We start from the raw sequence: 12,148 nt of genomic DNA, 5'->3' as shown, positions 1-12,148 counted from the left end.
GAATTATGAAATCTAGGTTGTAGCTTGATAACTGATATGAAAACACCTTTAAAGTTGTTTGTTATACTCTTAAGACGGATAAAATATCGGGAATCAATACATTCTGTTGAAATAGAAGCGGTTAAATTATAATTTTGTATCAATTTTTATTGATATTTCTGTCTTTTTTACAGAGTTATCTACCTTTTTAATGCAAATCTCCATAGGAATTTAAAATCATCATTTTTTAGATTTCCTAAAGTTAGATTTTATCGGACTTTTTTCTGTTTATATTTGGGATATAATGCTTAAAGGGAAACTTCGCAAAAAAATCAAAAATTGATATTATGTCCATTCTGTATATCTTGTCCAAATAAAAATCACGATATGTCAATAAACCACAAAGAAACAAAACTACAGTAACCGATGTAGTTGTAATTACGTGTCGATATCTTGTCAATCGTACGGTTGTTTTATCTGACTAACTAACTTGATACGGAAAATGTTCTTATTTTTTTAATAACCATATAGTCTGTTATTTTTAAACTGTTAATATTGGAATTAGTTAAAAAGTCAAAGTTCAAATCATAAATAAGTGTTCCGTGAAAATTGTTTTCGAAAATCTAATTCGTTCATAATTCTTTAACGTAATATACTTTATTCAAATAAATTAGGATCTTCGCTCCACTGATCACCCTAATGGCTTAAGGTATTACTCCCAAAGGTATTGTGAGGGGTGTAAGGTGACACGTCCAGGTATTCAAGCGATTTCCTGTCGGGCTTGCAAGTTCATGCATCGTTTCACTTCTGTAGGTATTGATCAGTGTACACGGCCGATAACTTATAACTTTCCATTTTGAACTATCAGGTGCATGTATAATATACATCTCTGTCTTGCGTGTCCGAAAGTGATATGATATACTAGTCATTACTTAACTCATACGCTTGTTTATAAATAAAATTGCTGGTGTAAAGAATATTATTTATAAAAAAAAAAAAATGATACAAAAAAAAAAAATCAAAAAAAATGAAGATATACAAATATACGTATTTTTCCAAGGGTTAATTTGGGAAAATCAGAGACTTATAATTGTATTATATGTCTCTGGGAAAATGTAATATTTACTCGTTGTCAATAGTAAAGGACATTCCAGAAATGTTGATTAAAAAATGTGCGCACTTGTCGACGATTCGTTTATACGCCCGGATAGAAAGTTACGGAACTACAGCGCAATTTAAAATATATACATGTATACATTGAACATAAGAAAGAAACATACATTTTGTGCAAATTGGGGTTAAAGTTTTGTAAATAGACTAGTCCACGTATACCAACAGTATGTAATCATCCAATTCGATAGACTATTGTATACCAAAAGAAGAAGAAGAAGAGCACCAATTTGATTTAAATACAGGTCGATCTATAACTTGCTTTGGTTCATCGAAGTTATGAACATAGTACAGTCCTTGGATGGTGTAAACTTCCCACTTACACCATACACCATTACACCATACACCATGCACCATTACACCATACACCTTGTACCATTACACCATACACGTTACACCTTTGCACCCTACACGTTAGACATTACACCATACACCATCCTCCATTCTATCTACACGATCCGAAATTACCCATCATGCAGTTAAATTTCAAATATTAAGATTATTAGTATTGTTTATGTTAACAATCCGATAAATTAAAATAAAAAGAACTTCGTTTTCAACCAATGAATGTACACCGTTCATTCACACCATTCCTGATCGCACGTTACACAATCACACCATTCCTCATACACCATTACACTATTCCCCTTACACCATACACCATAGCACCATACACCTTACACTATTGCACCATATGCCATACACCATTACACCATACACGTTTTTTTGGGAAGTTTACACCATCCAAGGGCTGTAAAATCCCAGATTTATATATCAATTAGATTGTTCTCGAATAAAGAAAGAAATTCGCCATCACCACAATTGTTCCGACATATGCAACTGGACGTACACTAATAATCCCCGAGGGATGTGAATATTTTCTAGGAAAGCTATTAAGTATTAAAGTTTCAAATCATTTTCGGGATTTATTTTCTTTCTTGATATTCAATAACAGCAAATTTAAAGAATAAACTGCTTGTCAGATATTTGTCCGCTTTAGGGGTATTCTTGCCAGTTGAACAGACTTATAATTACATTCAAAAATAGGGAAAGATGACATTAAATTCGTTGTCTTTTATTTTTAAACATCTTTGGTCAAATAGTTATTAAGTATATACGTTGTGAGACGAAGACTATTTTAATAAGGACGTCCCCGATTATGATTAAATTTGGTTGACGTTTTTCACACTTGATAAAAAATATCTATTCGTAATTTTTCGATTCCATTCCAAGAAGACCTTAAATTTGCTGTCAATTTTTTAAAACTTCTCAATTACAAAAGTATTTTTTCTTCATTCGTTCATTTGATATTCCGCTTCGGTAGAGTTATCTTCAGTCAGTTCCAGTTATTAATTTATACGTGGCTTTTAAAAATTCTAAATCTAAGTGTTCTCATTCATTTATGTGCCTAATAAAGACAAATAAAAATACTTTTGTAAAGCTATTTATAATTTATAAGTTCTCCTTTTTATAAGACATTAATCAAGGACAAAGGGTGTAAATCATTTCAATCGGACATATGAATTAAGTTTCCCGTCTTTAACCGAAAATTGTGTATTTTTTAGTAAATTAACTTATTTGAATTCAAATAAATAATAGCACCAAACATAATTAAATAATTCCACGGCGATCAATTTTTATTCGTCACCAACTTGAATATATATTTTAAATGTGTGTATTGAATGCTCCCTTGTCTTATAATTCACTGATCCGAATAGACAGTCACACCTGGCAAGGTGTGCCCGAGAGGCGTGGTTAAAAACCGAAGTGCAAATTACAATTTACCTTTCAACAAGCCATCTACGAGTATTGCCACAGAACCGTGAATACACACATCGTATCAACCAAGTCATAGCAGAGATAGTAAAAGGTCAATAAGAGTACACCAACATATTGTCTTTATAGATTATTGTACTTCACTTTGTTCACCTTATCAGTCCGAAAATACATGAATTAAAAATAAATATATAACTTTTTGTGTTGTCTACAAAAATAATTCGAATATATACGTTTAACATAGAAAATTTATCTCATGAATATGTTCAATTGAACGTCTGTGCGTTTTATCTTCTTATTATCGGATGGTTATTAGATAAAGCATAAGTCATCGGCGCGCTTACGATTTCGTTAAAATATGATTAAAAACCAAGACTTTTAATGATTGTATTTTAAATCCCGGCATGCAAAAACCATGAGAAAACGTCACGACCTACAGGAAGTAGTATATATTTTTTCATTAAATATTGAATTTCTCCTTTATTACTGCACATATTGCGATAAAACTTTGTGAATATATATATTATGTCATAATGAACATATTTAAACCATAAGTAAAAAATCGTGAATTTTCCCTTTAAGATTAAAACTTTAAAATCTTCTGTTGCAATTACTTTACGGTTATGGTCAAATTTATGCGGGATTTACTTGACTATGCAGAATTATAATGTAGATGGCAGTTTAATGATTATTGAAATGTTGCATGTGGTGATCGTAGATACAAGGATTGTAATTTTGTATTTGCACCAGACGCATGTTTCTCCTAAAAATGCCTCGAAAAATAAAAAAGCTTTGAGGACCCACAATTCTATACATTTTTGCCCTGGTAATCTATTCCTGATGTATTAAAAAGATGCTGAATTAGTTAACATCATTGAATGACTTCTTATAGAGGTTATTATTCTTATATGACAGTGATCTGTTTACGAACTCTTCAATTAGCTATTGCCTTTAATGTATAAAAAACAACAAAAAAGAAAAACAAGAAGGATAGTACATATTTCGAACATGATGGCGTGTACGAAGAGCTGTTACTTTGTACCAAAAAAATTAGGGTAATTTTGACAAAATGTTGATATCAAATAAAAAGATTAGGAAATTGAGATCACTGTAGATTTCTAGTTTAAATTTGCTTTGAATATTAAAATATTTATACGAAAGGATGATATAGAGATTTATCGGTCGTCCCACTGTCTATATCACTCTGTTCAGCTATTTATATTATTCCGTATCATGTCTTTGTGACGTCAAATACGTTGACCCGGCCTTAATAACTTTGACCCGAACATATCAGCGACGTCATAATGTTTGAACCGACGTTAATAACTTTGACCCGAACTTATCAAGTCATATGTTGTGTGCTGGTGAAACAAAGAAAACACTTCCGAAACACGCAAATATAACCCGATAAATCGATTATCAGATTATCTGCATATCGATATTGTAAAATATCAGCTGCTTGACATTATATGAAGGCTTTTTGATCTCGTTCGCTACGCTCACTCGACAAAAAGCTTCATATTATGTCTCGCAGCTGATATTTTACGATATAAACATGTAGATAACCTGATAACCGGTACATATTTGACCTGTTGCTCAGATTATAAATACATGTTTTTTTAGTAACACAACTTGCTAGAACAAGTGAAACACAAACCGCATGTACAGGTATGTTGATTTTTCTCAGCACAAGTCAGAATTATGTATATGAGTGTTACTGCTTGACTTGTCACTTTATCTAAACTGAGTACACAATAGCTGCTTAAGAATTGCAATCTGATTACAATATGAAGAACATAAATAACACGGCTGTTTAGTTGCTTTTCGTGTGTGGTTTGCTGTACATAATACTAGTCTCATTGGTGGATACCCTTTATCTTTTGATTTCTATTATGCTTGAAATTAACTAAATTAACATTAAACGCAATAATTAGTTCTTTTGGACCTTGAAAGACAATTTTTTATATTGCTTATTGTTTTAAATGGGTTTTCTATGTGATACTGTATCACTATTGGCTTGTGATTTTTTTTCTTCTATGAAATAGTTGGTTGTCGTCTTGAAAAAGCATGCACACAATTTACACTTGAATTTTAACAGCTAATGATAAATAAAGGTAGGCATTGTATTGAAAAGCAACAATAAGCCCACTTGTTCTTTAATGAGAAATGAGCATGACATCTCACTTTATTTATGAACGGATGTATGAACAAAAAAGGAAAATTATACATGAAGGTTTTGCAAACTGGTGTGAATAAGATAATACGCTTCCTAATGGACATAGGCGAGATGACTTTGTAATACAGTCTAGTCAACCCTTGTGGTTTCTCTATGTTTTTCTGAAAGTTTTTACTCTGATATTTAAATATGAATACTATGTTGGAGGTTTGCGGCATTTTTTAGCATGGGCAAAAGCAAGAACTGATGATAGCATAGTACAATCACACTTATTGTAAATTGTATATAATTATTGGACATTTGTTGAGTAAACAGGCAACTTGCTAAATACAATTGATCACATATGAGCAATCAGAACGTTAAAATAAATTAACATACGATTTATCTTAATGTGAACAGTATCACAGCATCGACTTTGATTTGTTTTACGTTTGTCATTTCCTTTCCTTTAATGGTTCACTATTCAGTATGGGATTTGCTCATTATCAAAGGCCGTATTGTGATCTATATTTATTTAGTTCGGACTCATTTGGGGTCTTTTGTTTAGAGTTGTCTCATTGGCGTTCATACTATTTTTTTATGTTCACATTGTTATTTATTCTGAGATAATTACAAACGAAAACGCAAACAGCTAAGTACTGATGATACAACGTTTTGAAACGTGATTGTGCCGATAAACCTTGACATGCTTTGTCTTATCGTGCCCTTTTATAGCTGACTATGTGGTATGGGCTTTGCTCATTGTTGAAGGCCGTATGGTTACCTATAGTTATTAATGTTTGTGTCATTTTGGTCTTGTGTGGATAGTTGTCTCATTGGTAATTATACCACATTTTCTTTTTTATATTGTCAGAAGGTCGCAATGAGAATTATTACCGACGATTTTTTTATATATCAGAATGACATTTTCTAGGTTTTAATCAATTGAATTTTCTCTCACTTCTTTGTCATTTCCATGTCATTTCCATAATGTTCGACAGAGACCATTCTGAATTAAAATGTTTTCCTTTGTTGGAAATTTTCGGGTACTTTTATTCCACCTTATATAATAAGTTTAAAAAGGAGTTTATACCATTTCAAAGAATCATTTTGTTTTAATTTATCAAATTAATTCAACGAAAACGAAAATAAAAGTATCCAGTTAAATTATTTCGTGTAACAGTAAAATGATGATCTGTTAAATGACTTGATATAATTGCAATGGAAGTGACAAGCTTATACACAAAAAACAAGTTTGGCAATTGAGTTAAGGTCATTTGCGTATGAATCTCAAATTTTCCTCATATATCTTTATTAGTAAAATAGTATAACTGAATTCATATAATTCTTAATATTTGATTGATACATTTTGAAATATTCGCAAAGCTTTACAATTTTGTTTGATTTTTTTGTATAAAATTCATAGTGATGTGGTACAAAAAATGTAAGGTTCATTCATCTTAGTAAGTTATAACAAAAAATAATTTGTTTTTATAAATTCAGTACAGAATATCAATTTTTAAAGCCAAACACATTGAATAAAGTAATTTTGATTTGTATGCAGTAAATAGTAGTTGAGACTGTAATTTTTCTCCTTTGAATTAACATTATGGTCTCCTGTACTGTTTTCTATTCTGTGAATTTTGCAAATAATCGGAATCTTTCATAGTCGGTTATTCTACCTTGATGGTAACGGATCAATCCCATAATCAGTGTCGTGTTTCAGATGGTTTTCTCTATGATCTCCATTTGTGCTCGGGAGCTGATGCTATTATCATGGTTGGATACTGGATTTTGGTGTAATAAGTTTGTGTTTAACTTTATCCTTTGTATTATCCGCCATGCACGTGGATTTTGTCACAATATGACTGTTCATTTGTTTTTTTACGTTTGACATCGTTCATTGTTAAATAAAAATCTTTCCTTTTCCAACTTCAGAGAGAATGTGTTCTACTAATCAATAGTTGTTGCTTTCCAATGCTTAACACTTTGTTATCAAACTTAGTTTCTATAATACAAATAATATCATTATCACCAAGTTCAGTCTGTAATAGACCTGTTTTATATTTAACAGAGTAAACACTTAGACTGACGATATAAATATTTTATATAGGTTGTTGACCATGTCCGCCACCAGGTTGTTGTCCGTGACCGCCACCGGGTTGTTGTCCATGTCCGCCACCAGCTTGTTGTCCTTGTCCACTTATTGGATATGCCGGATTGAAACTAGGTTGTTGTCCATGTCCTCCACCAGGTTGTTGTCCCTGTCCTCCACCAGGCTGTTGCCATTGTCCACCACCAGGCTGCTGTCCTTGTCCCTGTTGTCCGTGTCCACCACCAGGTTGTTGTCCCTGTCCTCCACCAGGCTGGTTCCATTGTCCACCACCAGGCTGCTGTCCTTGACCACCACCAGGTTGTTGTCCGTGCCCCCCACCAGGTTGTTGTCCGTGTCCGCCACCAGGCTGTTGTCCGTGTCCGCCACCAGGTTGTTGTCCATGTCCACCACCAGGTTGTTGTCCATGTCCACCACCAGGTTGTTGCCCATGTCCACCGCCAGGTTGTTGCCCTTGTCCTCCACCAGGCTGTTGTCCATGTCCACCACCAGGTTGTTGTCCATGTCCACCACCAGGTTGTTGCCCTTGTCCACCACCAGGTTGTTGCCATTGTCCACCACCAGGCTGTTGTCCGTGTCCACCGCCAGGTTGTTGCCCGTGTCCACCACCATGTTGTTGCCCTTGTTGACCACCGGGTTGTTGCCCTTGTTGTCCACCGGGTTGCTGCCATTGTCCACTACCAGGCTGTTGCCCTTGACCACCACCGGGTTGTTGCCCATGACCACCTCCCGGCTGTTGCCATTGTCCACCACCAGGCTGTTGCCCTTGACCACCACCGGGTTGTTGCCCATGACCACCTCCCGGCTGTTGCCATTGTCCACCACCAGGCTGTTGCCCTTGACCACCACCGGGTTGTTGCCCGTGACCACCTCCCGGCTGTTGCCATTGTCCACCACCAGGCTGTTGCCCTTGTCCACCACCATGCTGTGATCCACCAGGTTGTTGTCCGTGTCCCCCACCATGTTGTTGTCCGTGTCCACCGCCAGGCTGTTGCCCATGTCCAGCACCAAGTTGATTAATATGTGCACCACCTGGTTGTTGAGGACCAGGTCCTGGTGCAGCATTTATTTGTGATGGTGCGTTTCTAAATAGCTGTCCATTAAATGGATATTGGGTATTTCCTGGCTGGTTACCTGGTTGACCTCCTCGATTTCTACTACCTTGAGGACCCCCAAACAGCAAAGAACCAAGTCCTGATGGCATCATACTTCCAGGTAGTGAACCACCAGGCTGGTTTCCCATTCCTTGTCGACCTCCTGGTCCCTGTCGGTTTCGCCCACTTGGCAGTGCACCACCTTGTCCTGGACCTGCTGGATTTCCACCAGGTTGTCTCATGCTTGGTCGCGCCCCGGTACTGCTCCCAGCTCCTAGTGTAACGGGCCCAGGATTCTGCGAAGCTTGATTGGAGTGACCATTGTTTGCTCCATGGAAGCCAGTTGAAAAGGTCGGATTCATACCTACACTAGATGGGCTAAAGTTTGCTCGATGATTATTATTTGATGCATTATTTTTAACTGGAAGGTTGTTTACTATATTTAGATAAATTTTTGTTCCTGGAGTTGGTTTTGGACCGGGTGGATGCTGTTGACCACTTGGCAATGGTCTTGGATTGTGACCACCTTGGTTTGGCCTTTGTCCAGTAGGCTGATACGGTAAATTACTTTGACCTACAGGTAACTGACCTTGTGGATATGGCTGTCTACTGTGACCTGGCGAAGGTGCATTGCTAGGGCTGGTATAATTGTTTGTTATATGAATGTTGTTAATATTGTTTGACACATTTGTTTTGTGTATTTTACTATTAACTTTCGTATTTCCCGTATCTGTGTTAACTTGGTAAGTATTGCCACTACCCATCTTTATACCTTGCACAAAATTCTGCACGCTGTTTGATGGTCCTTGTCCGGGGTTACTAGGTTTGCTTCCTGGTTGGTTCCCACCTTGTGTTGGTGCTGAAACGGGACTGATTGCTGGACCATTTTGCTGCTTTCCTATATTAGACAAAATATTTGCATTTTTTGCCAATACAACAGTGTGATGATGAATCGGAACTTGGTTTCCACCTGTCTTTGGTTTAGCCTTCTTTTGTGCCTCTCGAAGTCGCTGCAAAATATTGTTACTAAGGAAAGTAACTTTCCTATATTGAGGAAGCGATCTACCAACTGACGGATTAACCTGAAAGTTACGTTGTGGTCCTAATGTGGAGTCAATATTAGCTATATTAGCACTGACTATATTTGTTTTTCTGCTGGTATTTATCCTATAACTTCGCACCGGTATTCGGATTATTCGTTTAATATATCTTTGCTTTGGTACACTCTGAAATTATTAAAGCAAGAGTTAAGTACAGTGTATCATATTATCTATTACAGTTTTTCCCGTATTGTATACAATAACGAAAACTGTTAATCTCGTGATAAAACAAAGTAACACATATTATTCTCTATTTAAGGACAAGTAATAGATTTCGACCGAACGACAGCATATGTTAAGACGTTTTTCTGTTCGGAGGTCATACGCCTCATAAAAAGACTAGTACAAAGTCGTGGGACGTCCTGTTGAACTCACGACGATCAATCCAAAACACTATTTTTGAAAACTTAACTAAAACGTCCCTGAATAGTGCACGAGGGCATATCTATTTCTTAAGTGTTAACCTTCTTATATCTTTTCATGAAAATGCACTGAATATCAAATCTTCACTCAATCGTAATTTGACGGTTTGTCCTCCAACAGAATGAAAAGCATATTGTTTGTGTAACGAAAGGATTTAAAATGTATAGTGAAGATATTTCATAAATAGTCGATGGTCATTGCATAGACCAGAATTGATGCAATGGAAAGATGTTGCTATATCGTTATTTTTAAGTAGAGTTTCATCGATTTTTTTAATATTGTCGTTTTCTTGTTGTCATTGTATTGCTTGCACATCATGGACTTTGTCATATTTTTAAATTGGCGATGTCCTCCTTTCAACTATTCAGATAAAGTAATGCAATGGCATCAAGTATGAACTCTGTAGGACAAATCGATAGAACGGCATCAGTGAACCCATGTCATTATAGTATTCAATCATTTTGAATTAGAGTTCATGTCGCTATCAAACTCATAATTTTAACTGGATAAATTTTGATTATAAGTATCTATATCAACTACGTGAAGAATGAATGTAAACACAAATTTCCTTTTTTTTCTCTTTCAAATGGAGTTCTATCTTCATTTGATCGAGCGTCACTGACGAGTCTTTTCTAGACGAAACGCACCTCTGGCTCAAATACAACATGATGAGTTTATTTGCTAGTCATAATCAAACAAAAAGGACGCCTACGGGTTCGGGAGTTTCTCGCTACATTGAAGACCCATTGGTGGCCTTCGGCTGTTGTCTGCTCTATGGTCGGGTTGTTGTGGCTTCGACACATTCCCCATTTCCTTTATCAATTTTATCATTAAGTATATATGGCTTATAATAGCCTAATTAAGCTAAGCTTGTGTATTTACTATTGATATAAGAGAGTTGCCGACCCTTCCGAAGCATCTGACTACATTCTGGTTAATTTGTCTTTTCTGTTCACCCAAAGTATTGCAGGCGTTGACCAAAATAATTTTTACGTTAGGAGTTTCATTTGTATACAAAAGAAAGTGTTTCATAATTACCCTGTATCAATATCTGACATCACCCTCGGATATTCAGTATATTGCTTACATCCAAAATATATAAATATTGATTTAATATTAATTGTATAAAGATCATGGTATGCGAACGTTAATATCTCCACCTAACTTTTCCATGATATATCATTTTAGATAGGGATAAGTATATCATAGATCTATACTAAAACGGGAAGAAGTACTTTATGTATTCAGGTATTTAGATGCTGCAAGTTGTGTTTGAAAGTATAAAATTCACACAAGTCAAAGAATGCTACTTATTGTCCATACAAATTGTAGCAATGCCTTTACAAAATTAAATTTGAAATCAATGATAAAAAACTAGTAGTAATGTAAGACTATTCGGTGTCATTGAAATACAACAGGTATGCCAAAATATATAAATGAAGTCCAAATAAAAATAAAATAAAATACTGATGTCGATATACAGTATTGATTTACTTACATTAGTGAATAGAGATTCTGTAATATCGATCCAAGCTGTCAAAAATAACAAGCTAGCTACCGAACATAATGAAATAATCCGAATCCTCATTTTGATACTTCTCTTACAAGTGACAACCACCGAATGACTATTGAAAGTTCCCACCTTACTTGTTAAACCCTAATGTATCACTTACTTTTTTTTAATTTATTCATTAATACATTAAGTGTCATATAAGTATTGTTTTATTACCTGTATTAAAATCATTTTGAATAAGTAATTAGTGTAAGTCGAGTGTGCATACATTCAGTGGTTTGCCCATGTGTGGTTTGAAATGTTTGGTAAGCTTTCCATCTGTTCAAAACGTCGGAAATTATTAGCACACTTTTAATATAAGTGCGACTTGTACTTTATAGCCCTATGTTTTGCTTTACCAGAAAAAAAAATAATGTCAGTTTTTAATTTTCATTTAGGTTAATGAAGTATAATTGATATGGAATTCTTGCTATATTTGTTTTCAAAAATAATAATTTGAAGGTGATGCATTTACAACAGGTCACCATTCATGCCAAAAAGAACCATAAAAGGGTTTTTAAAGAGACTCAAACCAAAGAGGAAAATTGAAAGTTTTAAATAAGAAGATCCAATATCAAGCATAATAAAACAAGTACATTATGTTTGTGTGAAGAAAAAAAGTCCGTTCTGTGTAGCCAAGCTTATTTAACTTCGTATTATACAAATGTTATACATGATATAATTATATGTCTAGTCAATTATACTAAACTGCAGTATTTTTTCTATGAAACTTCTGTTCTTCAGTATCTTCCTGACAAATAGATACATGTAATAAATATAGAATTC

The 12,148-nt window shown here is 34.9% G+C and overlaps 1 protein-coding gene across 1 annotated transcript; it reads right to left on the bottom strand.

Moving 5' to 3' along the window:
- Positions 1-6,287: 6,287 nt before the first annotated feature.
- On the bottom strand, positions 6,288-11,419 carry LOC134719561 (uncharacterized). Its single transcript, XM_063582554.1, has 2 exons — positions 11,309-11,419; positions 6,288-9,513 (listed from the first exon to the last, which is right to left on the bottom strand). Exons 1-2 carry the CDS (start codon positions 11,396-11,398, stop codon positions 7,186-7,188), a joined length of 2,418 nt encoding a protein of 805 aa, XP_063438624.1. The 5' UTR covers positions 11,399-11,419; the 3' UTR covers positions 6,288-7,185.
- Between the last annotated feature and the right edge of the window lie 729 nt (positions 11,420-12,148).

This window comes from Mytilus trossulus, chromosome 5 (genome assembly GCF_036588685.1).
Source record: "Mytilus trossulus isolate FHL-02 chromosome 5, PNRI_Mtr1.1.1.hap1, whole genome shotgun sequence".
Lineage (NCBI taxonomy): Eukaryota > Metazoa > Mollusca > Bivalvia > Mytilida > Mytilidae > Mytilus > Mytilus trossulus.
The sequence above is the reverse complement of the archived record's forward strand: the minus strand, read 5'-3'. Positions and strand labels throughout refer to the sequence as shown.

Excerpts from the sequence above, each read along its gene's own strand:
- LOC134719561 (XM_063582554.1), bottom strand. The coding sequence starts at position 11,398 with ATGAGGATTCGGATTATTTCATTATGTTCGGTAGCTAGCTTGTTATTT. Across the intron at positions 9,514-11,308 it reads CAGAATCTCTATTCACTAAT|AGTGTACCAAAGCAAAGATA; the intron begins GTAAGTAAATCA and ends TAATAATTTCAG.